Source organism: Cyprinodon tularosa, unplaced genomic scaffold (genome assembly GCF_016077235.1).
Source record: "Cyprinodon tularosa strain WSP-4 unplaced genomic scaffold, ASM1607723v1 ctg333, whole genome shotgun sequence".
Lineage (NCBI taxonomy): Eukaryota > Metazoa > Chordata > Actinopteri > Cyprinodontiformes > Cyprinodontidae > Cyprinodon > Cyprinodon tularosa.
The window spans coordinates 786,475-814,045 of NW_024039045.1; the positions used below are offsets into that span (position 1 = coordinate 786,475).

Consider the following 27,571-nt stretch of genomic DNA (forward strand, 5'->3'; position numbering starts at 1 on the left):
ATATTCATTTGGAAAAAAAATAACAAGAAAATTAAAAAACAAATAGATAAGGATGTATAGCAGAAAACAAAGAATGAACACAGTTGTGCAAACTGCAAAAACAGCCACAGTGAAAAGCCACCTGTTACAGTTTGCTTGTTGGCAGTATTTCAAGAAAATAGCAGATTGTGTGCGGAGTTCTTAAGAGTGGTTCACCAAACAGTCTGACCTGAGTGTGAACCCAGTTGCACTTGGATGACAAGAAGTATTGACTCACTGTAAAAATAATTGCTCTTCTTATATATTAAATAAAAGCAAATAATGAGTAAATATCCCTGGAACCATTCTCAGATGCATCAAAATCAGTTCTTTAAGATAATTATGTAGTTTTAACATGCTATTACACATTTCTATGCTTTTAGATCATCAAAGTGCAAATCCCTTTAGTTTAACAGTGATGCACACACCTGCTGATGAACAGCATTGGATTTATTACCTTTAATACCATTTTTATTTTAATAAACATTTAACAATTTTATATTGATAAATTAGAGCCAAAAATGTGATATATTTTATAATATTAAGTTTGAATTACAAGCACCTTTTAAAACACTCAAGGTCACTTTACAAATTGAGATTATAATAGTCTCATCTCGGAAAGAAAGTTAGCCTTAAGTAGTATATTAAAAACCAGGTGTAGGATTAGACTGGGCCATTCTTACACACATACATGATTTGACCACCTCCATATTACTTGGCAGGTAAGCTGGGTTCAGGGTTATGTGCAGTCTGTACTCAAACATAACATTTTAAATACACGAAAAGGGAATATCAATTCTTTCTTCTTATCACTCATTAAAATATCCAAAAAGGTTTAGATTAATGGAGTGCATGACATAAAACTGTCATTTTTCAAAAGGCTTTTCCACCTGAGCTGTGGATTCCCTGCAGCTCCTCTAAAAACACCATGGAGCTCTGGGCTGCTTTTATTTCAGTATGTTCTCCTTACCTGGCCTTTAAGTTTAAGCTGACGGCTAGGTGGACTTCAGGCTTGCAGTTTTTCCATAATATTTCCAGATTAGGGTGATAAATCAAACAGAACTAGCTTTGTGAGCTGTTCAAAGTTTAGGATATTGTTTCATAATCAAATCCAGCTTTAAACTGACCTGCCTGGTCTGGTCGTCGTCTTCTTGATTTTGTTAGTATGATCATTTAATCTCTTCAACAAATCTCAGAGCTTATCACAAACCAACTAATAAATAAGCATAGAACACACTTTTTTAACAGGCAATCCCTTTTTATAGGATATGAGTCACCTGAAGGCAACTGGTGGCAATAGATTTTACTTAGAAGTATTAGAGTAAAGTTAGATACTGATACAGACACTCCTTTTCATATTTCGTTGGTGATTATTTATGGAAAAACATGTCATTTCCTGCCTGCTCTCACATTATACTTTGTGTTGGTCTATCACATCAAATCTGAAGTGATGATTACTAACTCAGGCGCCAAATATTTTAACAATGAAGCAAATAAAAGTAAAGTACCTTTTTGCAATTGTAACCATGACAGCTATGCGTTTCTGACATTGAATCACTCCTATAACAATTTGCCTATTAAATGCTATTTAGAAATCTCAAAATAAAATACGTACTAATAGTCTGAAATTGTTACGATCAAGAAAAAACATTATCAAGCACAAATAAGCTGGAGTATAAAAAATAGATCATATATTTATCCACGTATCCCCTCAACCTTTTCAACACAGGTCTGGATGGTTAATCCCATTAGAGATTTGTGGTTTATTTGCACCTAGCATTTCTATAGCCTCCCTTAATTTGGCAGTACTATTTTGATTGTAGAAAGCTTCGGGTTTGACCAAAATCGACCATATCTTCTTGCCGGCCTTCTCAGCGTGAAGATTCTTGCAGAGTTTGTTTAAATCTTTTATCAGACAGAAAATCTTGCATGTACAAAGCTCTGGCAGCAGCACACAAGACTTCTTGTTGTTTTTTGGATGCAGCTTCACCACCCAGAACCTTGCCAGCTCAGTGGCACTCTTAGCATGACTGGCCACCATATTGAGAACCAGAGGGTAAAGGTCATGAGCTGCAGCTGGGATGGAATGCTCTGGGAGGCTCTTGGTGGGAGTAGAGTGTCCCTGCAAGGAGGAGGTCTAGAAGAAAAGAACGACTCATTTTTTGCAAGAAGCAGAAGTTATCAGTGTCAACCAAAGAAAAAGAAAAAAGAGCTTACAGTTTTCGCCTGAGGAGAGACGATCAGCACACGGTCGGCATTCTTCACTTGGTCAGCTAACCAGCGCAGTGGTCCCAGTTCTGCAATTTTTTCCTGCTGCCACATATCAATCGCCACTCTGCAGCCACCATGCCACTGCAGGAACTCTGCCAGTGCCACCACCGCCCTCTGAAAGGCAGGCGACTCCGCCGGGTACACCACAACCACAGAGACTGGAACCATGGGGGTCAAGGGGATGATTTCAAAATCCGAAACTGTCATGCAATATTTATCTGGAGACAACAGATCAAAGAGGCATTTCTTTAAAGCACAGTTGGATGCATTTTTAAAGTGCAGCTGATGCATGTACACTGAAAAAAAATAATGCAACCGCTTTTGGCATTTACTTACTCATATTTAGTTACTTTAAAAAAAATGCTTTATGTTCTACCCTGCTAACATGAAACAATTGAGTTACAGTAACAATGTCAAAAACGGTTGCAGTACTTTTTTCAGTGTAATGAAGCAGTTCATGTTTATCTTTTTTACTTTCTATGCTTTAACCCCTCCTCAGATGACATGGGAAAATACATTTTACTTACAGATGACAATGCAGGAGCTCAGAATTATTAAAGAGGCCACCACTCCAATGGCGACTATAGAGGTATTCTTAATTCCCGTTGTCGGAGGAACTGAAAGCAAAGATTAGAGATTGATTTCTTAGGAACAAAGCAAAATCAAGAAATCAATTATTTTTATTTCCACAGCTCTAAAATTATCACATAACATTTAAAAGTTTCAGAGCAGGGGCATGAATCTTTTTTATTCCATTAAAGATCTTTTAAAAGTGGTGTGTAAGAAACAATATAAGGAAGCAACAACAATGGGGCTGCATTGGAAAGGCAAGCGGCAGCTCTGTTCTTTTCCTACCTGCTTCCTTTCTGCCCTTTTCTATTTTAAAGTCAATACTTTTAAACTCCAACATTTAATATTTCTGCTTTCACTGCAACTGACTTTATGCTAATAAGTTCTGGTTCTGTTAAAACAGTCACCATGCTGTTAGCTGTGCAAACTAAGAGGAGGATACAGGGCTATCAGAGAAGGCTACTTCACTGGAATCACAGTTAGAAAGGGTAAGGGTAAATATAAAAATAAATGGATTCTCTGGAAGTGACACTTCATGCTGACACATGAAGTCCGTTTGAACAAATTTTAATTCAATGGAATCATCTGGGTTGAACACAAAAGGATGCCTGAAATGAAAATATTTAAAGCTGGGATTTCAGAACCAATCAAAATATCTAATTTATTTTTGTTCCATTTATTTTTTGTTTATTGTTTTTCTGGAGCTAGATGATAACCCAATAGCTTTGCTTTTACAAGCAGGCAAATACTTATTCAGTAGAACCTATGTCCTGAATTTATAGAACCATTATTTATCCCGCACTTGCTGCTATTGCACTTCTTGTTAGAGCTAAACTGCATTTCGTTGCCTTGTACCTGTGTAATGACAATACATTTGAATCTAATCTAATCTAATCTAATATCGGCTGTTGCCATAAGGTTCTGCTAGGTACTTGCATATGAAACTTTATTGAAAAATATTTAGAGTAAAATCGTACACAACAGCCGAGGAGACGAAAAGGGAGGTAAGAAAGAAACAATGGATAATAATAACTAAGGAGAGAAAGAGATAGAGACATGAAACAGCATGACAAGAGAGAAAATAAAACAAAACCACAAACATAGACAACACAAAATATATAGAGTAATTCCTACAAGTCAGTTTCTACACCTGTATGAGATTAGAGGAACAGAAAACAGAACAAAAGCAAAAAAAAAAAAAAAAAAAAAAAAAAGACAAAAGACAACCAAAGTAAACATCAAAAATATCTTCCAGAGAAGCGGGTGTACCTTAGGTATCCATGTGCCTGGAAGGCGAAACGTATGGTGTTTGATATATTTTAAAATATAATTCAGGGTGGTATATAGATATCTCTACCTGCAGCTTAGTATTTCGTATTAGAGTATATATGTGAACACCTGGAAGCAAAGTCCTGTGGTACGTATGCAAGGGCATTCTCGGGTATAATAATAACCATAATAATAACAATAATATTAATAATATTTAGAAATTTATTGACCTCACATATACCTCTGCATTTAACCCATTTCCTTGGGGAGCAGTGAGCTGCCATTGTGGAGGGCCTGTGGAGCAATCTGGGGTTAAGGGTCTTACTCAGAGACCCAGGATATGAAGGATTTACAAAGTTTCTGAAGAAGCTTTTTAAAAGCTTATATAGGGATTTACAAAGCTTCCACGGATATAAAGGATTTACAAAGCCTCTTCAGAAGAAAAAAAGAGCTTAATAACAGTGGTGAGTGGCCCCAGATTCGGCCAACAGAGCTCTGGATAAAAACGAGGAGTTGTGTACCCAAAATATCCAAAGGCACCCTAGATAACTGGCACACTAGGAGGGCTTACATTGGAATGGCCACACCCAGCAGAGAGGGACAGATGAGTGCACCCCGAAAATGACCCCAGAGGGGCCAAACCCTAAAGGGGCCTGGTGAGGATCATAAGAAATAGGAGGAGACAGGCCCTCCTCATACTTGGGGCCTACGATGTTCAGTAGGTGGCGGGAGGAAAACACTCAACTTTACAAGTAGATACAGAAAATTCACATTCATCCAGTCACATTCACACATTCCCACCCTCCTGATACATACACTATCCAGGAACCAAACACCTTCCAGCATCCCCTTAACTGACTGCAGCCGCAGGCCACATGTAGGGTCATGCCAGACAACAAGGCAGACAAACACTTCAAGCTGAGATGGATCTGGGCACACTGTCTATCCCAGCTGCTGTACAGCCAGTACTCGAGTTGAGGGGGGATGAGGGGGGGATGGCATCCCCCTTCTTAAATGACCATCCCCATATATCCACTGTGACATTTTATCACTGAATGTAAACATTTCTATTATATATTAACAGTAATGGTAATAATATTGCCCTTTCAACATCTGGCAGGCTGTGCGCTTACGAGCAGCCTGACCAAATCACGATGGCCCAGAGGGCACATTCGATTTCATTGCTGTTCTGAACGGCATCACAGCCAAATGGCAAAGACAATGTGATTTGAGGGAATGTGAAAATAAGGAGGGGAGGAAATCTTGGACAGGTTCCAGGTTCTAAGTTTAACAAATAAAGTGTCAGAAATGATCTAGAATGGTGTCGAAACAGTCTATTTTATAAAATAAATACTCAAAAATGAATATTTAAAAGGTGAATAAAATGATTAGATTTTACATAGGCTTATTTCATTTTCAGGCTAATTCTAATATACTTGAATTTGTAAGCAGTTTTTTTTTCAGATTTTGAAAATTATTTCAGCTGTTTCAATTTAGTTAATTGAGTTTGAATAAAAAAATACTTGACTTGAAAAGATTCAGATATTAATTTGCAATGTTTTATGGGCTTTTGTTCAAAATCTTAATAGATCCATTGCCAAAAGATTCTCCAAAGTAAAATCAAAGAAGTGGCCTGCTATGACTTTGAAGTTGATCCCAGAGTGAAAGTAGTAGTATTAATAGAATATATTAATTAGGCCATGATACTTCCAAAGAAAAAGTAATTATTAAAAATAAATAAATATATCTTTTTACTCACTTGTTAAACTTTATAATGCTTGTTGTACAGCACTTTGGGCAAATATAGGTTTTTTTAAATGTGCTATAGTAATATAGTTGACATTGACCAGAGGCAGACCACAACCCAGACCGGGGGTCCCCAGTCCCTCCAACACTTCCCAACCCAAACTCAAAGATGTCTGCCTCCATGGCTGCGAGACCCGCTCCTATTTAATTATAAATAACGAATTCTAAGGCAACACAAATATTAAGGTTAAGAGGCTGAGCTCGTATATGATGATAAATAACATAGTTATGTATAATATATTACATTTCTGACTGTATATCCCTGTAATTATTACACACTGTAGCTTTAAGATAAATGTAGGAAATTCTGCTAAGAACTCTGATTGTAGTAGATCAAACCTGAAATATGGTAAAACTTTCACAGTAAAACCATGAATGGGCCTCACAATATTCTTTTTTTTTTTTGGTTGTTTTGTTTTGTTTTTGGACAGAAAGTTCATGCTTTTCAGTAGTCTTTTTAAGTACTTCAGGCTAAACAATACATTTTTCTTACTTTCAGTATCAGTTGTAGTCGTTGATGTGGTAGGTTGTTGAGTCGCTGCAACGAAAAGAAATAGTTCAGATGTTCTCGAAGTATTGAGTTTAGTTTTTTAAAAGGTAAAAAATACTGTTTTATCTATATATACAATAAAATATCATAATATGACTGGAGCTGCAAAGAGACAAAGAGACCATGGAACATGCAAATGGGGATGTGGTTTAAAATTCTGTGTAAATACATTCGCAAACATTTTGCATGTTGAAAATCTAAAATGAAATGAGTGAATGTTTTTCCTGGAATGAAAAACTGAACACAGTTTGGCAGATGGGCATCGTAATCAAATTACACTGATGTGCACATAGAAGAGAAGAACCTTAAGGGGATAAAAGGATTATTGAATCTTAGGATGAAATTATATACAGTATAATGAAAACACCAAGAAATTCATCACAGAATTTGGAATGATTACACTAGTTAAGGAAAAAAATATGTTTGCAACACTAATAGGGACTTTACTTACCTGTTATATTGGGTGGAGGTTTGGGTGCTGCAAAAAGAGAAGAAAGTTTAAACATTCATGATGTGTTGAGTTATACCTTTAGAGTATTCTTTTTTTGTTTGTTTAAAATTAGATCTACAAGGAAATTGGCTGATCTTTTTTAGTTTTTTTGACAAAATTAATGTATTATACATACAATTATAAGAAGATTTGTATACCTTTTGGTACGTTAATACATTTAAGTTGTTCTATAGAACGAAAGTCAGTTGGGGGTATTGGGAGATTCATAACACGGACGGGGTATTCGCCAGAGCCATAGACTTTTAGAAGAAAAAAAAAAGATTCCTGCAGGTTACAAAGAGGACAGTTGTTCTTAGTATGGAGATAAAAATAGACCATACCTAAAGGCAATGCAAATGCTGCTTAAAATAAACATAACCAGTTGTCGTTTAAGATGGTTTATAAACCTGCTCTAATCCAGCAAGGCTTGCTTCTGTAAAAGGTGGGTTGTATTTACAGACGTAAGTCCCTTCCCCTCCAACATGAATCCTTGTACCGGTCAGGTGAGAAATGCTGGCTGGGGACAAACAGATACTGCTTAGCATTCATCCAGAGACATTTCTCATATTATTATTAATATATATTAATTATATTATATATATTAATTATCATAGAGATGAAATAGTTGTTGCTGTCATTTTGACTGCCATCATGTTATGGACCTTGATAGACCAGATTTACCTGGATTTGTATTTGACAGACTGAGATACTGACATATCCACAATCCAGCACGCCATCTTTTTTATTTTATTTATTTTTTTACTTTTACTGTTTTAAATTGCAATCTATATTTCTTCAAACCGACGCTCTGAAACCTGTCTGTCTCTTACCATCGATTCCAATTGTCCAGCTTATGTTCAAATGTCTTTTCTCTCCATCCATCACCACTTCCACTTCTGAGGCTTTCACCTTGGACGGGCAGTTTTCTTTTTCAAATTTTGGAAATTCTGTAAAAAAGTGGTGATCAACTTCATTATACTGGTTTGTGAAATTAGATCAGGGTTTCATACACAGTTTTAAAAACCTGAAAAGAAAAAAAACCAGTTGGATATCTAGTCATCTTGGCAGACTGAGCAGAAGTATGACAATTTTTATTTTGTTTTTCATATTAGATGTGAATATAAAGGATCCCTTACAGTACTCATTGTTTTTAATCAAAATCTCTTATTGAACCTTTGAGGGATTTGTTATTTGTTTTGTTTTTTTGAATTTCATGTTTCTGTCTTGCTTTAAGGCAGTTATTAGTTTAGCAATTTGGTTCTTGTCATATTAGTTCTTTTTTTATGTTCTCATTAGTTGAATGTTTTTTTCATGCTCTGGTTTGTTCTTTAGTCCCTCTGAACTAAGAGTTAACTTCATGTGTCTTTTAATTTCTTAGATTTTTTTCAGCAGTTTTCTTTAGTTGAGTTGTGGCTTATCCTTTTTTGTGTCATCAGTTTGATCGCTTTCCTTTGCTGCTTTTCTTCCTTTTTATTGTCACGAATCATCCAATTGACTTCAGCTGTGATCAGCCACCAGAAAAGATCTTCACCATGACAGGAAGCTCACTCACACCAGAAAAACATCAAAACCCCAGAGACACTAACATTACCCTCCCTTCAAGGACCGCCCCTCAGGAAGTGGAACAGAGAGAAGTCCCAAACAAGGTAAGAGCCCAAGATAAAAGAATGAAGGATCCAAGACCGTTCCTCCGGTCTATAACTCTTAATCGACAACACTGAAAACCCCTTCCTCAGAAATAAGTATCCAAAATCCTTCGCACAGTGAAGGCTGGGTGTCCGCCACTGTCTCGGGTAAGGAGGACAAAGTAAACTAGACTAGAATCTGAGAGAGTTTGCGATTGGAAGCCTTTGGATTAATATCACAAGCTGATAGCCAAACTTTTTGTCCAGGTTTTGTCCATGATTTGAATTCATGTTTGCACTAGATAACAGAAATATACCTAATCTTTCCATCAGCACAATCTAGCTCCTCCTCTGGAATCTTCTCAGCATAGCCTTTGATCAGAAGCTAATTTAAAAAGCAGTTATAATCATTGTAAAGAGTTGTGTGCCATTCACAGAAACCACTAAACATCTCTTGACAAGGGCATTTTTAAACTGCAGTTCAAAAGTTCTTCTGGATTCAAAACAGAGACCCTGTGGACAGTTATTTATTGTTGTTTACTGTTTACAACATCATCACTGCCACCTTCAAGTACTCCATTTACAGTCCATCCCAGCACAGTCCGAGTTGCAAATGGTCCACCATTCAGCTCCAGGGCTTTTGGCACACTGGTCCCGATAAAGAGCTCAATTTCTGGATCAATCTGGAATAAAGGAATATCTTTTTTGTCTGCTTTCAGTCATCAGGACAGACTATCCTCGAGCCAGTGTTGAGAGTGATTCAGCGTGTTTCTGATTGCCTGATCCTGGCATGTTCTGCCTTTCAAACCTCTAAGCTTGACTGTTCCTGTTCTGATCTGTTCGCCTGACCTGTCTTCTGACTCCAGCTAGATTTCTGCCTGATACCAAACTGATTTCCCTTTGGTACCTCTTTATATCTCCGATCTTCTGGTTGTGAATCCTGAGCACGTCCTTGACACCGGCTTTGACTTCACCCTCTGGATTTTCCTGCTTTTCTTCTGCTTTAATCTGATCTCCTGCCAGTTCTGTAGTCTTCAAAGCTTCAGCATCAGAACTTTACATTTTTCATATATTAACAATTACTTGACAACAAAAAAAAACACTGTGGTTAATTATGCACATCAATATACAAATATAAAAGATAAGTACAGAATTAAAGCAGAAATCGATTTTGTGTTTTATGGGGTAAGAGGAAAAGATGTCTCTACAATTCATCTAGGAGCCTTCCTGGAAATCATAGATAAAAAACTATTTTAATAAAAATGTATTAAATAATCGATTTGTGTAGATATTAGTACATGTAAATATCATTTTTATGCAGAACGATTACTGATAAAGGTAGGTAAATAATGACAATGGAAAAGATCATCCAAGATTTGCCCAAAACTCAAACCTGAATTAGTTTTATCCACTATAACTTTTATCTAGAAAGCACGGATGTTTGAATATGTTCTGTGGGAAAGTATAGTTTGTCTTTATTTAGAAAATATGGATGTTTTACTTGTTCATTTTCCTGTAGGAACAGTGTCGATAAACCATGGAGTGTTGGTGCCTATCTACTTTCGGCCACTCCTCAGTGTGCATTGGTTATTACCTGGCCAACCTTATTAAATTTTCTGGCTACGCCTCAGATCAAATTATATATCAAAATATGAATTAAACACAGAAATGAACTTATACACAGTTAATACAAATTTAAACACCACTAATTTTATAAGTACAATTGGGATGTGGATAAAACATAGTCTTACCTTCCGTTATTTCACACGTGGCATTCTGTAATGAAAAATAAAATGAAATAAACAAGACTCTAAGACAATATGTCCCGTCTGGTTTTAATTACTGTAAATATGGATAACTTACTCTTTTAAAGGACGTCCCACGCGAAGCGACGCAACAAATGAAAAAAAGTACATGTAGCCACCTAGTCATCCTTTAACCTACAAAATCAGACTTCAAAGAAACCAACGAGTAAAAAAATAGTAAATGAAGGTTTTTAGGAGTTGCTGTATCTTTAAGTGTTGCTGGGTTTGTGGAGCACAGCTGCGCTCAGAGCGAAAGATAATGAGCTGGGCTAAGCCCCGCCCACAATCTCACCCGTTGCTTTACAGATAGTCGAGTCTGTCGAGCTGAGGTAAGGGTAAAAATAGACATAACAGCTGCTGAAAAAGACCCAAAAATGTATGTTTTTGTGTGGTTTAGCAGGAAGCTCCTCTGGTTTTATTTCACATTGACTCAGCGTAGGTTCTGGCTTAATTTTCAGCGAGTTTTACCCCTTTAGATAGAGGAGTAGAAGCTGCTAACGACTAGCTGTTTCAGTTATTCTGAGCATATACACAACTCAGCATAAAAAAAGCGAGTTTTAACTCTTTTAAAAGTTAATAAAAGCTGTGGTTTATAAGTAAATGAAATGTATTTGACTTATCGGTCATGTTAAATGCGGATGATAGCTGTTTTTGCAAACGTTTAAAAGTTAATGAATCTATTTCGATGTTTCTTTTTTTATTGATTTAGCTTTTATTGTGTAGCTTGCTTTCTGACATTGAGTAACCAGCTTTCACAATAAAGCACACCCCCTACCTTTGAACTAAAAGCTGTAAAGAAGCCCTTAGGCTGCGTTGCCATGTCTGAAAACATGACATGACTTATGGTAAAGTAGAATCCTGAGCAGTGTGCTTTAATTATTCATCATGTGTCACTATAAAAGTCCTTAGACTGTTATTATGACTTGAATTAATATTTCCAGGGGTATATGTATAGTTTGACAGGCTGCTCATACCTCATTCTGCTCTATTTTTGTGCAGAAATGTTTCAAAACTAGCAATTTTAACCATTTCCAGACAGTAATGCATAGACCATGGTTATTTGTTTTCCAGGCCAAGGACCCCTAAACTGATGGCGAGATGGAACGGGGACCCCCAGATTTTATATATATATATATATATATATATATATATATATATATATATATATATATATATATATATATATATATATATATATAAAATATGAAATTGGGTTTTATCAAACTGGTCCTATAGTCACTCTATTACATATGGAGTAAAGCAACGAAAGTAATTTCGCCCTGGGATTATTAAAGTATTTCTGATTCCTTGTTGATGGGACAGGTTATGTGAATGAAACGGTGCCCAGCTTGAAAGAGCTCCTGTGTGTCACTGAATGTGTGTATTATTGACTGAAAGACATCTTCTTTCTCCATTTATCTGTTTTTTTTACAGTGTGTTAAATTCATGTTAATTAATATTTAAAGATATTTCAATTAGTGGAAAATATCGCAGGGGGTAATATTAAAAAAAAGTCTAATCAACCAAAACTTTCGCGTCCCCCATGCAGTACCTCTGCGGACCCCCTGTTGAGGACCTCTGGCATACTGTAGACCAAAGCCAGTAGAGCTTTCTTACCAATTTTCTTAAATCAAATTCAAGTCATGCAATAAAAATATGAACAAATAGAAATGTTTGAAGGTAATATGAAATGTCTATACGATTTAATGTTAGATTTAATGGCCTATTTTAAAATAATTTTGCATTAAAACAACACTATTTAACTTATTTTACCTACTAGGGATGCTACATCTGTGACTTCCATGTTTATCGCCACTAGAAGCAACAAGCAACACTGTACTGTCACAGGAATTTAACCCAGAACCTTGTTGCTGCAAGGCAGCAGTGCTACCCACTGTGCCACTGAGCAGCGGATTTGTTTAAAGATCTCTTTCTAAGAAACTCAGCTAATTGCATAGTGTCCTGACTACCAATGGTAAAGATTCTCTTACAGTATGATTTTGACTTGTAGCAATCTGTCCAATCCAGCATGCATACAGTAACAGTGCAGAGGAAAACCCTCCTTTTATCAAGTTGAAACTTCAAGTAAAACCAGGCTCATTGTGAGCAACCTTCTGCCGAGGCCAACTGGGGGTTCAAGAAGACAGAAACGGATATACAAAAGATTAGATAAGATTCAACTTTATTGTCACTACACATGTACAGGTACAAGGCAACAAAATGCGGTTTAGGTCTAACCAGAAGTGCAAAAGCAGCAGGTGCAGGCACATGGAAGCACTGATCCATAAATATTCCTTATGTTAGAGAAGGTAATTGTAAACTAGAGCAAAATGTATGTAAATTAATTTAGCCCCTAGGGATGATACGTCTGTAACTTTGATGTTAGCGCCCCTGAGAGCAACTAGTAACGCTGCATGGTTGAAAAATTAAGCAGTCTTCATCTGTGTTTTGTAGACTAACAACAGCCTCTATTGGGTCTACTGTGGTTTCTACGCTCAGACTGCCGTGAAGTGGTGAGTAAAATGACTCATTCATCAATGGATCCAACAATCTAATAAAATAACGGCAATTGTGAAACTCCATTCATGGTGAAAATTTTAGTATATTCTCAGTTCTCAGGAAAACAGTCATCATTCGTCAGCTCTCGGGTATCAGAAAAGGTTATTTGAGATTAATTAAGCAATGAAAACTTTTTTTCATAATACCTAAGACTTGAAAACATATTTTCCCTAAGGACTGACAACTTTTTTTCCTCAGAACTGACAACTGCTTTCCTTAGAAATTAGGATGCCCTAAAATGCACTCTGTATCCGTGAACCATCAAATTTCCCACAATTGGCCAAATCTTGACATCCTGCTCAGTTCATTAGCTGCAACTTTAAACAGCATTGGCTGCTGAATGCTGTTAGAATTACCTTTCAGCTTCATGGCTGAAATAGTTTGATCCATAATAGAAGTATTGATTATGATATTCACAAAGTATTTGATAGAAAACACATGTCTGACTTGTGAAATTTTAATGTGATAAAAAGCCATTCTGATGCAGACATTTAGCTTCAACAGTTATTCAAACCTTTCTCAGCTGATTTTTTGGGGGGTTTTTTTTGTATTTTATCAATAAGCTACCAAAAGTAAAAATCTCTAAAACTGTAAAGCCTAACTGTTTTAGGTGAGGTTTGAAAAAACAATTTTACATCTATGCAGATATAGCTGACTACTGTCAATTAATTGTAAACTATACCTAAATATACATTTTCATTCCTGGTCTCTGATTTAAACTATAAAAACCCACAGTGTGAGGCGTGATTCTGATGACATTTAAATACTAGATGTTTAGTGTCGAAGCTCAGATTATTCAAATTTCTTGTGAAGCTTGACACCACTCGCTGTGGTTGTGACTGCAGTAAGCTGGAAACATTTTTCAGTGAAACTTCTGCTTCAAAAAGATCAAAGCTGTGTCAAGCAGACTGGCTCAAGATCAAGAGTTTCTGGGAGGAGCAGTATGCATTGACCATCGATACGTGCCAAGTGCTGTGTGTTGACCAGCATAATTGTTTAATATTTCTCAAATGAAAACATTTAGATACACAACTGTAGTTTAATATACGTCAGTCAAAAGTCCTACCGTGTTTATTTAAATAAACCTTTTTTGTTCTGTAACGGGCCCTGCAATTACATTTGTTATGAGCGACATACAAACTTCATATTCAGCTTACCTTATTAATAAAGGTAAGATTTCATACTTTAGCATGGACAATGTTTTAATTCTGGTATCTTATACACTTATGTCAAACAAGCTGCAGTTTTTTTCCTTTATTTTTGAGAGTTAAAGAAAAGCCTATATTGGTATCAGGACAGAAAAAAAAAGGAGTTGAAGGATTATAATCAAAGGTTATAACCAAATCTGATAACACTAAAATTTGCTGATTGAGGAGTTTCGATCTCAAAGTAAACCTCTACATCAAATGTGACAGACACTTGGTGTTAAGAATGTTATGTTATGGTAAAACACCCATTTCAGTGTACGCTTGGACTGCCTACTATCAGCTCACTCAAAGTGTAAATATTTGATCAATTTAGAATTTATAATCTGCTTTAACTTCTGATGCTGTCTGAATCCATCTATAGCAGGTATAAGGCCATCGGAGAGACTGATCCTACAATTCAATTCAGTGTTTTTATATAACACCAAATCGCAACAATTCACAACTTTTTACAGAGGTAATTCAGTCGAATCAAACCAAACAGATTCGTTCAAACTTCTCTTTCTAAGAAACCCAGCTAATTGCATTGTGTCTTGACTCCCAACAGTAGAGATTTGCTTGCAGTATGTTTTTGACTTTGTAGCAATCCGTCCAATCCAGCGCACATACAGTAACAGTGTAGAGGATTAAACTTCCTTTAATCAAGTTGAAACTTCAAGCAAAACCAGGCTCATTGTGAGCAACCTTCTGTCGAGGCCAACTGGGGGTTGACAAAAACAGAAAAAGATTAACAAAGAGCACATAGAAGCACCGATCCATAAATCCTCCCTATGTTAGAGAAGATATGTATAAAGTAGCTCAAAAGGTGTCTAAGCAAGAATAAATTGTGCAGATGAGCGCTGAAATTATTTTTAAGAGAAAAGGATGAAAGATGACACCTATCCTGATAGACCACACTAAATGTGAGATTAAATGTGTAATTTAGTCTGGCCCCGATGAATGATACATCGGAGGAGAAATAGGATCTCTCATTTCATTTTTCATCAGAACTTCATCTGCTGTGTTTTAGATCATTTGAACGCTTTTAAATATTGGCCTCCTGGTTGTAAAGAATTACAATAGTCTAGCCTATAAGTAACAAATACTGTACATGGACCACATTTTCAACCCCAGAACAGATTTTCTCATTTTTGCAAAAACTGAGCAAGTTATCTTCTTATTTTATGTGCTTTAAAAGTGATGACTAGCTGGAGATGTGCTGTGGGCTCAATCCATCTACAGGAGGGAACTACAGTGTGCTGCTGAAACATGCTTAAAAACAACACAATATGCAGCTGTATTTATTTTCCACACATCTTTTTGGAAGAACAATCCTACTGTCAGTATAAATAAGCAGATCTGGCAACTTCATCCTGCAATTAAATATTTGCAAGACCAGAAAATGTATTGCTTGTGTTGTAACCTGTTTTATGCAGAGGTTAGGTTTGTAGTGCATGATGAGAAAGGATTCCCATGACAAGGTTAATCCAACTTATAAACCTTGAGCATGGTGCATCCTTTTAATATTATGCATCTAACACCACAACAATAGTAAAGTGACTCAAAGTATTACAGATGAATACAGCCCATTAAATAAAAACAACAAGAAAAGCAGCAGCTTTTTTAATGCTGACATTTCCATTTGGCAAGTCTATTCTTGAATAAGCTCTCAACCTCCATAGTCAATCTGACAGTTTGGTTTACATGCCTGGGGTGTCCTTGATGTTCTGTTGAATAATTATTTTGATTTACATTTCATAAAGGAAGCTCCCCTAAAATGCTTTCCTTGGCCATGGCGGGCCGAGCAGTACTCCCAAGACTTGTGACAGGAAGATGGAAGACATTTTTGAAGGATGGAAGGTGCTTATTTCTTAAAGAAACATCCCTATATTACCAAGGACACACACATTAGGCTTTATTTTTTAGCTGCACCTTCTGTATTGCAGATGTTTCACTACCTCAGCTTCTCACTGGAACACTTCATCCTCACCTTCAGCCCATCAGAAGACCCCATCCTATAGCTATGTGGTTGTTGGAGCAGGGTCAGCAGGCTGCGTCCTCGCTAACCGCCTCACAGAGGACGCACAAGAGTCTGTCTGCCTCTTGGAGGCCGGGCCCAAGGACAAGTGGTTAGGTAGCTCACGACTCTCATGGAAGATCCACATGCCGGCTGCACTGACCTACAACCTCTGTGATGACAAGTATGACAATTAATTTGCCATTTTTTGTACCGTTAAGTGAAAGGTTATATCTGTTTTAAACACCTCATAATGTTTTGATAATCTAAGGGGCTTTTTTGTCATTATGCTGTCTTTTATCTGAACTCCTCCTCAGGTATAACTGGTACTACCACACTTTACCTCAGGCCCATATGGACAACCGGGTGATGTATTGGCCCAGGGGACGTGTTTGGGGAGGGTCCTCCTCACTTAACGCCATGGTTTACATCCGTGGACATCCAGAGGACTACAACCGCTGGCAGAGAGAGGGTGCCGAGGGGTGGGACTACGATCATTGTCTACCTTACTTCAGGAAAGCTCAGTGCCATGAACTAGGTGAAAACAGGTATTCCAATGTAAATGCTTTCTTTGCATGAGTTTGATAGGAACTAGAGATAGGTAAAATACACAAAATGGACTACTTTCACTGAGTAATAATGGATGTTAAAAAAACAAAAACAATCACATTAGTTAAATAGGCCACTGTTCTAGAAAACTGTATGAAATAATACCATTTAATGGTAATTTGCAGACATGAATTGATAATCTATTTTTGCTGAACCGTCTTAGGGACAACTGTTTGAATAATAAAAGTATCTAAATAACACATCTAAACAATGCATTCAGTTTTTCTCTATATCCACACACATCATCAGATTTTCTAGCCTGGTGTTATAATCTAAAAACAATCAATTTCCAAAGTTCACCACAACTAGAGGTACCTTGGTGCAAGCTTGGGAAAAAAATAAAAGGATTTCTTGTTGCTATGCAGTGTTGTTATGCTTAATTTATTGTGACTACATAAGGGTTATATTCTTGATGGTATGGTGTTTTGCCTTTGTCTCCTAACACTTGTCATGTATCTGCAAGAATTTTACTGTCTAGGATGAGCCCTGCTTAGTGACTTAAGTGGATTTTTTGGATTAAAGGATTTAAAATGTACATTATGACACAATTTAGGACTAAGTAAGTTAACTTTTTGTGACGCAGCAGTCTGGTTTATTTTTTTCTTGATATTTACTTAACTCTGTGGTTTGTGAACTGCTACAAATTAGTCAAAGACCACTTTCTGGTTTTCTCTTCACATTGCAGGTATAGAGGTGGCAGTGGACCTCTTCATGTGTCTAGAGGAAAGACCAACCATCCTCTGCACAAGGCTTTTATTGAAGCAGGGCAGCAGGCAGGATACCCCTTCACAGATGACATGAACGGATACCAACAGGAAGGCGTTGGCTGGATGGACATGACCATATACAAAGGTTACAGGAACAGAGGAAAAATCTTTATTAGAAACACCACATAAGCTTTAAGAACTTTAACAAATGTTGGTTAAAAAGAGGGTTAAAGGACTGCACTGATGTTATTTGGAGTTTATTTTATGATAAATACACTATTCAACTTTGCATCTTTCACCTAACCAGTGAGCCTAAGAACTGTATTTGTTTCCTAATCTGATTTTGAGTGCTCAATGAATGGGGGGAAAAAACATATAACCTCAGTTTTACCCAAAAACAAATCCAATTTCTTAATCATATTTGCACCCAAAATATAAGCCTCTAAAGCAACATGGGATGCATTTGCTATTGTAAAGAGCAAGGGTCACCAACGCAGTGCCAAGGGGCACCAAGGGGCCCTAAGGACCACATGGGGTGCCCTCAGGGTCTTTGAAAACAAAACAACTCACCATTGGCTAAATTTCAAATTTTTCTTTATTCTGTTGGCCCTATTGTTTGCTAATTTATATAGCATATCATCTTATTAATCAGAACATTTAAGCATTTATAAAGATTTCAAAAGAATAATATCTGAAGAAAAAGGAATTAAAAGAAACTATAAAAATATGTTTATTATGTATGAGGTTTAGGTGAAAGCTGACCCCTCCAGTTCATAGGTCAGCATTGGTATCCCCTCATATGACTCTGTAGCCATGCAGTAGCCCTCAACCTTAAAAAGGTTGGTGACCCCTGGTATAGATTCTCTGTTTTACATCAGCAAGACCGAACACTTCACAATAAGCAGAACCAGAAGATATAAATGCTTTGATGACCCTCGAGATCATCACTAAAGTGGATTCACATGTTCAAATACCTTATAGTGAGAAAACGAGATAAATGATTATCAAAAGTTATCTTATATTTCATCTTGTGTATCTTTTTCAAAAACAGTAAAATACGTTAAGACTGAAAATCAAACTTCTTATCTGGTATTGAGGCAAACATCCTTATAAAAATGGTGATGACATCTTCCTCAAAAGAACCGCTGAACCAGATGGAAACTGTAACATAACTGCCTGCAGATATAGATGTACAAGGATATGTAGTGTTTTAAATTAATCCGTTTGCAGGAAAGAGGTGGAGCACTGCCAGCGCTTACCTCAGACCGGCCCTGAGTCGACCCAACCTGAAGACAGAGGTGCAATGCCTGACCACAAAGGTCTTGTTTGATGGGAAACGTGCTGTGGGAGTGGAGTATGTGCAGAATGGAGAGAAAAAGAGAGTAAGAAGCATGAATGTTGCACAATTCTCACAAAAAACCTAAACAAAATGAAGATTTTTAAATCAGTACTTACCTAATTCCTTATGCTAGGTTCTATGGGTTTATATTCACACCAGCTTACTGGCTCTATTTTATATTTATTGAGGTGTTTGCAGATAAAGAAGTGATCTTGAGTGGAGGAGCCATCAATTCTCCTCAGCTTCTCATGCTTTCTGGTGTAGGAAACGCAGATGAACTGAAAGACCTTGGAATTCCCATCATTCAACACTTGCCAGGTATGTTAAGTTAATAGTGTTTGTGTCGAAACAATGTAGATGATGCATGCTGTTATGGAGGAACAGTGTACTTAATGTAAGTGTTGTTTTTGTAAAAGTGTTAATCACTTTTTGACCTTGCTGTATGTCTGTAGCTTGGTCTAATATAGTAACGCAACTAGTGTTGCAGAGCCCCTGTGCTATCCTCATTACGATGACAGCTACACTGATCTGTCTATTTTTTTGTATATGTGTTTTTCTATAATTTAAACCATTATTTTTTTAAGATTAGGATTGTCTAGATGCAGGTGCAGCTTTAACCAAATAGTCTTTTTTGTTCCTTCTTAATGTTATTTTTTAATTTGCCAGGATAGCAAGAAGTCAGCTGAGTAAAACAGGAGCAGATTATCAAAATTTAATATAAAAAAAAAAGATCAAAATATTAACTGGTTTCAAAATGGCAAAGCCAAATTCCAGACGACTTGGAGAGGAGATGTTGTTGATCTAAAGCAGGAGCAGAATAGGGACAGAGGATGAGTTAAGGCCATCTTTTTTTTAATCAATCATTGCGGAGACTGAGAGGGAAACACCGAGCAAACAAACTGAGTGAACTTCACGAGCTTCCAATGAAACGTGATGGTTTTGTTATTACGCCTCTTAGAAGATAGCAGCAGATGGGGGTTGGAAGAGGATGGACTAAATGGAATGGGTGGATTAACTGTGCTTGAAAACAAAGAAATCACACTGTATCATTGGATGTTTTATTTTTCAGTTGTTTTAATTTGTCTTTTAGCCATCTAAAATCCCAAACCAAATATATATGGCTGTTTGAATTTGCAGTTTTCCACCAAGCATTACTTTTTGGTAAATGATAAATGTCACTTCAGAAATGCTTTGCACCGTTATGCACCCGTTCTCTTGCCAGCAACCACCATCACAGCCATCCTCTCCATAGCCAAAGTACAGCACAGCAGGAGGTGCAGAGGATATAATCAGTGATCAACATGATTTCATTTACAGGGTTCCCGCGGGTCCTAAAAAAGTCTGCATTGAATTCTTCAAAATAAAACTAAGGCCTTAATTGGTATTAAAATGTCGTAAATCAGTCTTTCGTAGGTCTTAATTTTTAAAACATCATAAATAGGATTATTTTTATTATGATTTATTTTTGTAATCTAAATAAAAGATTAAAATTGACCTTTTTTTTTTATTTAGAAAAAATAATGGCTCGCCATTATTGGTTCCGTCCCAATAACGGAACCAATAAAAGCGTTGTTGAGGCCGGGACATTTGGGAGATGCGCCATTTACTTTTTGTCTGGAAAATATGAGCAAGTGTAAATGTAACGAAAATTGGCTATCCAGCCAAGAGTTTTCTCCATGGCTAAAACCAGTACCAGAGAACATACATGAGGCACAGTGTATTTTGTGCAAGCAGTCATTCAAGCTTGGAACGATGGGAATTAAGGCAGTGGAGTCACATGCGAAGCGCGAAACACAAAGTGTCAAAATCGAGTTACCGAGAAACAGCCGGCATTTCTCAGTTTTGTTCCACCCTTGTCTCTGCAACGCCTCCACTTATCACCAAATCAAACATACTAAGAAAACGATACAAAGAAAAATAGCTGCAAAAAAGACTTAGCACTGGTTATGTTGTGGCTTTAAAACTGATTTGTTTTGTTCCTAGCTAAGACAAAGTTTGTGAATTCAGTTAAATAATTGTTAAAATATATCTGTCACTTGTGTGTTTTTTAGCTTTCTTCCTGTATGGGAAGCTTTTCAAAATTTGAAACATTAGTGCAGTGGTTTATGTTATAATAAACCTTTGGGTTAAGTTGTCGCAAGCAGGTTTTTCTTGTGCATTTGGTCTTAAATTTTTATTTCAAGTGGCATTAAAAAGTCTTAAAAAGACTTTAATTTAACTTGCCTTATGCTGTAGGAACCCTGATTTAAATGTGGATGGCATTTAACAAAGTGCATACTGTAGCTTGACATGTTTACTGTACGGTAGTCAGGCTTTGACATTAGCTGTGGTAACTTGGGAGCAATATATTTTCTCCATCTGGGAAAATCAGCATTGCTTAGATTGAAGGTTAATGAATCCAGCTCTGCCATGGTTTTATGACGGAAGCTGTCAAGAATGATTCAGTCAGTGGGAGACTGACCAGTCCAGCTTTATCAGTACCCTCCAGGTCCACATATTGCCCAGATACTGTCCATGTGTTCTGCCTAGCTGGATGCTGGGAAAGCAGTCTTCATTCAACCAGAGCAAAGCTGGGTTAATGGACTCTGGGTTAATGACACAGTAGCTTCTCACAGAACTTTCTTCACAAATAAGACCATTGCTAAATGCTCACTACAACCCTGTTGCTCTGCAGTTCAACAAAAAAAGACCCAAGCCTTATTTCGGATGCCACGGGGCAACTAGAATGACTTTGGTTTTATGACAGAAAAACAGGCAGATGTCAGAGTCTCTGTAAATGAGGGATCAGTGTGTGGCTCACATCTTCCTGCTCATTTGCTTTCTGACTTCTGGCAGGTGGGGAGGAGGGACGCAGTTACTAACTTAGTCCCAGTTCACCCAACAGAAGCCACTTTAATGGGGAATTTGATGAGTGACATGTCTGACTTTAAAACAACTCTGTTATAATCCGTGTAAATAACTTAGCTTTTGTCCAGCCTGCCGTCAGCTAGCATTTTATACCAATGTCCATGTGAAAGTCTGGTACTTTTAAAAATGTTTTCTGTCCATTCTTTCTTCCTGTTTGAGGAGAGAGCTGTTGGGAACTGTTCACAAAATACCAAGGCTGTCATTGGTCTAGACACACAATGTTGTCCATAAAAGTCCAATACTTGCAACATCTGAACCAAGAGCTTTACCTGTATTGGTATGTTAAAAAAGAGAACTATGTAATTTAATAAGGTGCTCTGCCCAGCACTACATTTTTTTTTATAGAGAATATTGAGCATTTTCTAAAGACTTCGGTACAAGTTTACAAGTCTTCCACTCCTCTGTCCTCAGCCATCAGCATTCACTGCATGATTACTTGTATAGTTTGGGTTACCTAACAATGTCATGATTATTAAAGTATGTTTTTTTTAAAGTGAATTTGAATTTAACTTAAAGGCTTCTTTGTCTTTCTTCACTCTGTCACTCTGTTATTCAGGCGTTGGTAATAATCTGCAGGACCACTTGGAGCTGTACGTCCAGCAGCAGTGCACTCAGCCCATCACCTTGTACAAGGCACAGAAGCCTTTCCACATGATCAAGATCGGTCTTGAATGGCTCACCCTTTTTACCGGTAACCACGTTTATTTTGCATAATTAGTCCTACCCACTAAACTGTTCCTGGTTTGATCACAAGACCATCACAATTTTTGATGCACTTCATTAGAATTTTACGTGTTAAACAAAACAGGGTGTACTGTAGTGGCTGATTTTGATGGAGACTTTGATGTCAGTGACAATGCTTGTTCACTATAATTCTTGGAGAAATGTGGGTCCTTCACAGAGCAGCTTGTTTCCTATTTAGATTAAATCAGTCAAAGGTGGACTTGGCTGAAATCAAATGTATGACTAAACTTTTAAAATCTTAATCTTTAAACCATTTTGAAGAGTTTTTCTGCATAATTTCCACTTTAGCACTATTATGTATATAGTGTAACTATATATGTCCCACACAATGTGCAATGCTCTACAGATACAGATATGAGATGGTGTTAATGCTACGTAATGTTTTTATTTGAAATGTATGAAAAACATGCAGCTCTTCTTAAAGCAGGACTTTGCTGCTGCTGCTTTTTAATTGTCCGTTCAATAGTTTATCAGGTTATTGCTTGTAGAATGCTAATAGGGTTCTTCTCTGTGTATTATCTTTTTATATTATTAGGAGGGGTAATTTTCTCTATAATATGGACATATTTGCACGGGTTAACTTTTTTGAAGAATTTTATTTAGAGTCATTGTCAGAATTTGACTCGATAAGGACTCATGCTTTCCCGTGAAGTGTTCTGTACTGTGGCGAAAGACTGAACGCGGCTGATCGAGAGCTGATTAGTGCAGGAAACTACCTTGTGGCTTCACACTTAGTGCTGCATGCTCAGATCTACAGTGGCAGATTTGCATCGTTTCTATCAGGCTTGTGCTGTGTTTGCAATTACACTGATCACTCCACCACTGTGTCCCCCCAGGCTATGGAGCTACAGCCCATTTGGAGAGCGGAGGGTTTATCCGCAGTCGACCGGGTGTCGCACACCCTGACATTCAGTTTCATTTTCTGCCTTCTCAAGTCATTGACCATGGTCGGGTTGCTTCAAAGATAGAGGCATATCAGGTGCGACACGTGACAGAAATAAGTCGTATTCAGTTGTTTCCAGACTGCAGACAGGCTGTCATGCAAACTTAGGTTTATTACTACAACGTATACGAGCAGTTCCATGTTAATCCTTCATTCAAAGGCATAATGCAACATTTAAACGAGCCATGGAAAATTCCATGGAAAGCCCCATACACAAGAAAACAAGCAGAGGCTCTGCCTAGAAATTTCCTGAGAGCTGATTCTCTTCCAGTGAAATGCACCTGCCAGGAAGTGATAAGGGCTCTGCACAAAGAACAAATTGGTTACCTAACCTCAGTTTTATAAACGGCTCTTTAGTTTGAGATAAAAAAAAAGCTATGCTTAATCCATTTTGCTGCTTTTTAGATGGTAAGCATGTCTGATGTATCCACTAACGTATAAATTAAAATATTAAAATTTTATAAATTAATTTTAATTTTATAAATTAAAAAATTATGTGGACAGAGTAGGACAGATCTAATTCATGTATTAAAAAAGTCAGCTCATATGATAGACAACTATTACTAGTAAACCTATAGAAACAAAAATATAAGGAATATAAAAAGAAAAACCAAATATAACGGAGGAAGTTGCAATCAGCCTTAACTAAGATTGTTGCTGTCTTTAAGTGAACAAACTCAGTTGAAAAGTAAATAGCAATGTTCTTTTGTTTTAGGTCCATGTTGGACCAATGAGAAGTGTTAGTGTTGGCTGGATGAAGCTAAAAAGTCCCAATCCGATGGATCATCCGATTCTTCAACCAAACTACCTCTCCACTGGTAAGATCCTCAAAGCGCCGTTTGACACCCAGCAGCAGACTAAACAGAATCATGTGTGATTTTTCTCTCATATTTGCAGATATCGATGTGTGGGAATTCAGACAGTGTGTCAAACTGTCCAGAGAAATTTTTGCCCAGAGGGCCTTTGATCCACTCCGTGGTACTGAAGTCCAACCCGGTCCCCAGGTCCAGTCTGATGCAGACATCGACGCTTTTGTCCGCCAGAAAGCTGACAGTGCCTACCACCCCTCCTGCACCTGCAAAATGGGCTCCGCCACCGATCCAATGGCGGTGGTGGACTCAAACGCCCGGGTGTTTGGTCTGGAGCGGCTGCGTGTGGTCGACGCCTCCATCATGCCGAGCATTGTGAGCGGGAACCTGAACGCCCCCACTATCATGATCGCAGAGAAGGCAGCCGACATCATCAGAGGTCGGCCTCCCCTTGAGGACCAGGGGGTCCCTGTGTATGAGCCTCCGACATTGGAAACGCAGAGATGATCGGTAGACCGTCAATTTGGTGATTTTACTCTACGGTCATTTCTCTTTTATGAGCACTAGTGAATTTAATCAACACAAATCAAAAACTGTGACTTAGTTTTGTTTACACACAAATAACACTTTGTACTCTTTTTAATGTGGAAGTGAAGGAGCCAACAGGTCAGTCTGATAATGCTGACTTGATCAGATTAGATTCATGCAGTCGAATTTTTACCGTAGCTGAATTTTAAAGCACTGCCCACATCCACACTCTCACATCATACAAGCCTCACTGTTCTATATGCAGACATTATTACTTTCTGCCTGATGGCAGCCGTGCTGTAAATACAAATGATCCCTTGCAAAATCCAAACGATACCTGGAAGTGCCTTATTTAACTAAACCCCTGGTTTAAAAATGTTTTATTTGCATCTACTAATGAATATTCATGAGAAAGGCTAAGCATACCCACAGACTGTTCATCTCAACTGCACTCTCTCCCCAGTTAGCTTTAATCTAATCATTTAAAACGTGCCTTTATTGTCACAAACAGCAGCTGTAGAACTAATGCAGAGAAAGATAAACAAAAAACAAACTAAGCTTTCTTGTTTTAACTTGAAATAGTTTGGTCACTCCAAACCCACTGACAGCACACAGAAAATGTATCTTAATAAATCTGGTTTACAGCTTCTCTCAGATAAGTGTGCTTTGCAGTCATTCCTCTTGTCTACTGATCCGCAGCCTGCAGGGTTAGAGCACATGTCTAGGCAGAACACTTTTTATTCTTCTTGACCAACATAACCTTCATCTTCCTTCCTGAGAAACCTGCAACAGTTCAGCTCATTTGCCTAGGTTTGTTTGCCTAGGTTTAAACTATCAAGATAAGTTTGTGCTCGGTTCCACTTCGGGTTAACCTTATCTTAGAAAAACTGACATTTTGTGATGCGAGCATTACATCTGATTTTGGTTTTAGGAGAAGAATAGCACTGACTACTGAGAACACATGGTGAGAAAAGGCCTGCCTACGTCAACACTAACCACTGCAACAAAAGTTTTTCCAGGATATTTAAATTTTTATCCAAAAAAAATACCTTGCGTATTTCAAATCATAAAAATAAAAAATTAAACTGTAAGAAACGTATGTGAACAAAACAACCTGCCTTGCTAACACTAATACACCGGTTTACACAGCCATACAAGTTACCTTTTTTTTTTTTTTTTTTTTTTTTACAGCTTTTTACAATATGATGTATTCATATATCAACAGTGCACAACATTCATGGTCTAAAGTCACCATTTAGGGGTCAGAGCTCAATGAGGTTACATTCATTTCCTTGTCTAATATTGAGAATATGTTGAGAATAGGTGAACAAAACGCATCTTAAGTTGCTTAAAAGGGATGATTGTTTACGAAACCCAAATTATTGCAGCCATGCATGTTAATAATTCCAACTCTGGTTATTAGTTAAAATCTATGCTTTGCAAAGTCTACCTTTTTCTTTACTTTATTATTTGAATAAAAAGTGTTTTAAATTGCTGATCTGCTTTGGAAAACCATGAAAAAGCTCATTGTAATTCATGGTTTTCAGATTTTAGTGTTTTTTGGTTCTAAGAAACTAACATGTTAAGTCTCCTTTTAAAGAATTGTCCTTAGTTTGCCTGGACAATAACACATGTAGATCTATGACGCCTATGCAGTAACAATAGCTAAGTATCAACCGTTGCTAATTATGTTCATATAAATCATTTTCTCTTTACTAAATACTTTGACCCAAGCAGATTCTATTTTATTTAATTTTTGTAATTCTTTTAATATTGCAAATGTTAACTTATATGATTATGTTGAAATTTATGAAAATGGATTAAGGGAAATGAAGGTTTTTAAATATAATGAAAATATTCACAAAGTGTCATGAGCTTATCATTATATTGTCATATCAGTGTTAATGTCAACGTGTTTGATTCACATTTTCTACGATTTTTCTTCTCATTGATATTTTAAGTATTACATTAAGTCAATTAATCACTGTTATAAGCTATCATGGACCATATTATCACCTGTATTGACCTTTATTGTCTGCTTTTGTATTTCTCAGCTGATATTTATAACAGCTGTTGTTTACACTCTGCAGTGTTGTGCAATGATGTATTAACCATGTTTTGTTTTCTTATGAAGAGCTAAATGTGAGTCACAAAAGGAGATTTTCTGTCAGTGGAACAAACCTTTTTTTTATTTCGTTGATTTTTTTCCACTTTTTTCACCGCATTGATTGTCAACAAACCGTCCTGACTTCGTCTTTCAACTTCATTTAGCGATAACTACAAAAACCAGCGGATGCATTGTCATTTCAGGCAAAAATTCAAATATACAAAACAAGGATGTTGTTTCTGTTGGTACAAAATCTAGAAGGTATTAATTATGCTACAAAGTATATGAAGACAACTTTCTATTTTTTTTTTTATACAACAAATTGTTAGAAAGCAGAAATCTTCAAGTTATTTGTTATAAACACTATACAGATTTTTTTTCTTACATTTCATAGACTTCAGTAAAGCAGTGTTTTAGAAAAAATAAAGCTGTGTTGCACATCAAAGCTTTGTGTTCTTTGTCATTTTGTCTCCTGATAAAACTTAATGTCCATTATTGTATTCTATCTTGCTGACATTGGCCAGACTGGGCCAGCATCATGCAGTGTCACTTTTTAATTACTAAAATGAGTTGTTTACTAATACACAATGACTACTGAGGATGATTAATATTTAGTTATTATCTATGGATCTCCCAATAATTGGACACCCTACCAATTATACCAAGATGTCCAATAGTTCAGAAACTAAAAAGACCCCAACCGATGCATTTTAA

General features: G+C 36.9%; 2 protein-coding genes across 3 annotated transcripts; one reads left to right on the forward strand and one right to left on the reverse strand.

Moving 5' to 3' along the window:
- Positions 1 to 540: 540 nt before the first annotated feature.
- LOC119789222 (interleukin-17 receptor B) lies at positions 541 to 7,005 on the reverse strand. The gene is made up of 6 exons (XM_038294035.1): positions 6,936 to 7,005; positions 6,762 to 6,788; positions 6,428 to 6,472; positions 2,817 to 2,906; positions 2,236 to 2,507; positions 541 to 2,155 (listed from the first exon to the last, which is right to left on the reverse strand). Exons 1-6 carry the CDS (start codon positions 6,988 to 6,990, stop codon positions 1,739 to 1,741), a joined length of 906 nt encoding a protein of 301 aa, XP_038149963.1. The 5' UTR covers positions 6,991 to 7,005; the 3' UTR covers positions 541 to 1,738.
- Positions 7,006 to 10,635: 3,630 nt separating this feature from the next.
- On the forward strand, positions 10,636 to 27,302 carry chdh (choline dehydrogenase). 2 transcript variants are annotated; one of them, XM_038294042.1, is made up of 12 exons: positions 10,636 to 10,733; positions 12,859 to 12,917; positions 15,911 to 16,007; positions 16,094 to 16,348; positions 16,482 to 16,712; positions 17,459 to 17,625; positions 18,711 to 18,862; positions 19,008 to 19,137; positions 22,283 to 22,417; positions 23,307 to 23,449; positions 24,129 to 24,231; positions 24,311 to 27,302. In XM_038294042.1, the coding sequence occupies exons 3-12, from the start codon at positions 15,925 to 15,927 to the stop codon at positions 24,727 to 24,729; spliced, it is 1,818 nt and encodes a 605-aa protein (XP_038149970.1). In that variant the 5' UTR covers positions 10,636 to 10,733; positions 12,859 to 12,917; positions 15,911 to 15,924; the 3' UTR covers positions 24,730 to 27,302. The 2 variants fall into 2 exon arrangements, with proteins under 2 accessions (XP_038149970.1, XP_038149971.1); XM_038294043.1 differs by having other exon boundaries at positions 10,684 to 10,733; positions 15,915 to 16,007.
- The last annotated feature ends 269 nt before the right edge of the window (positions 27,303 to 27,571 follow it).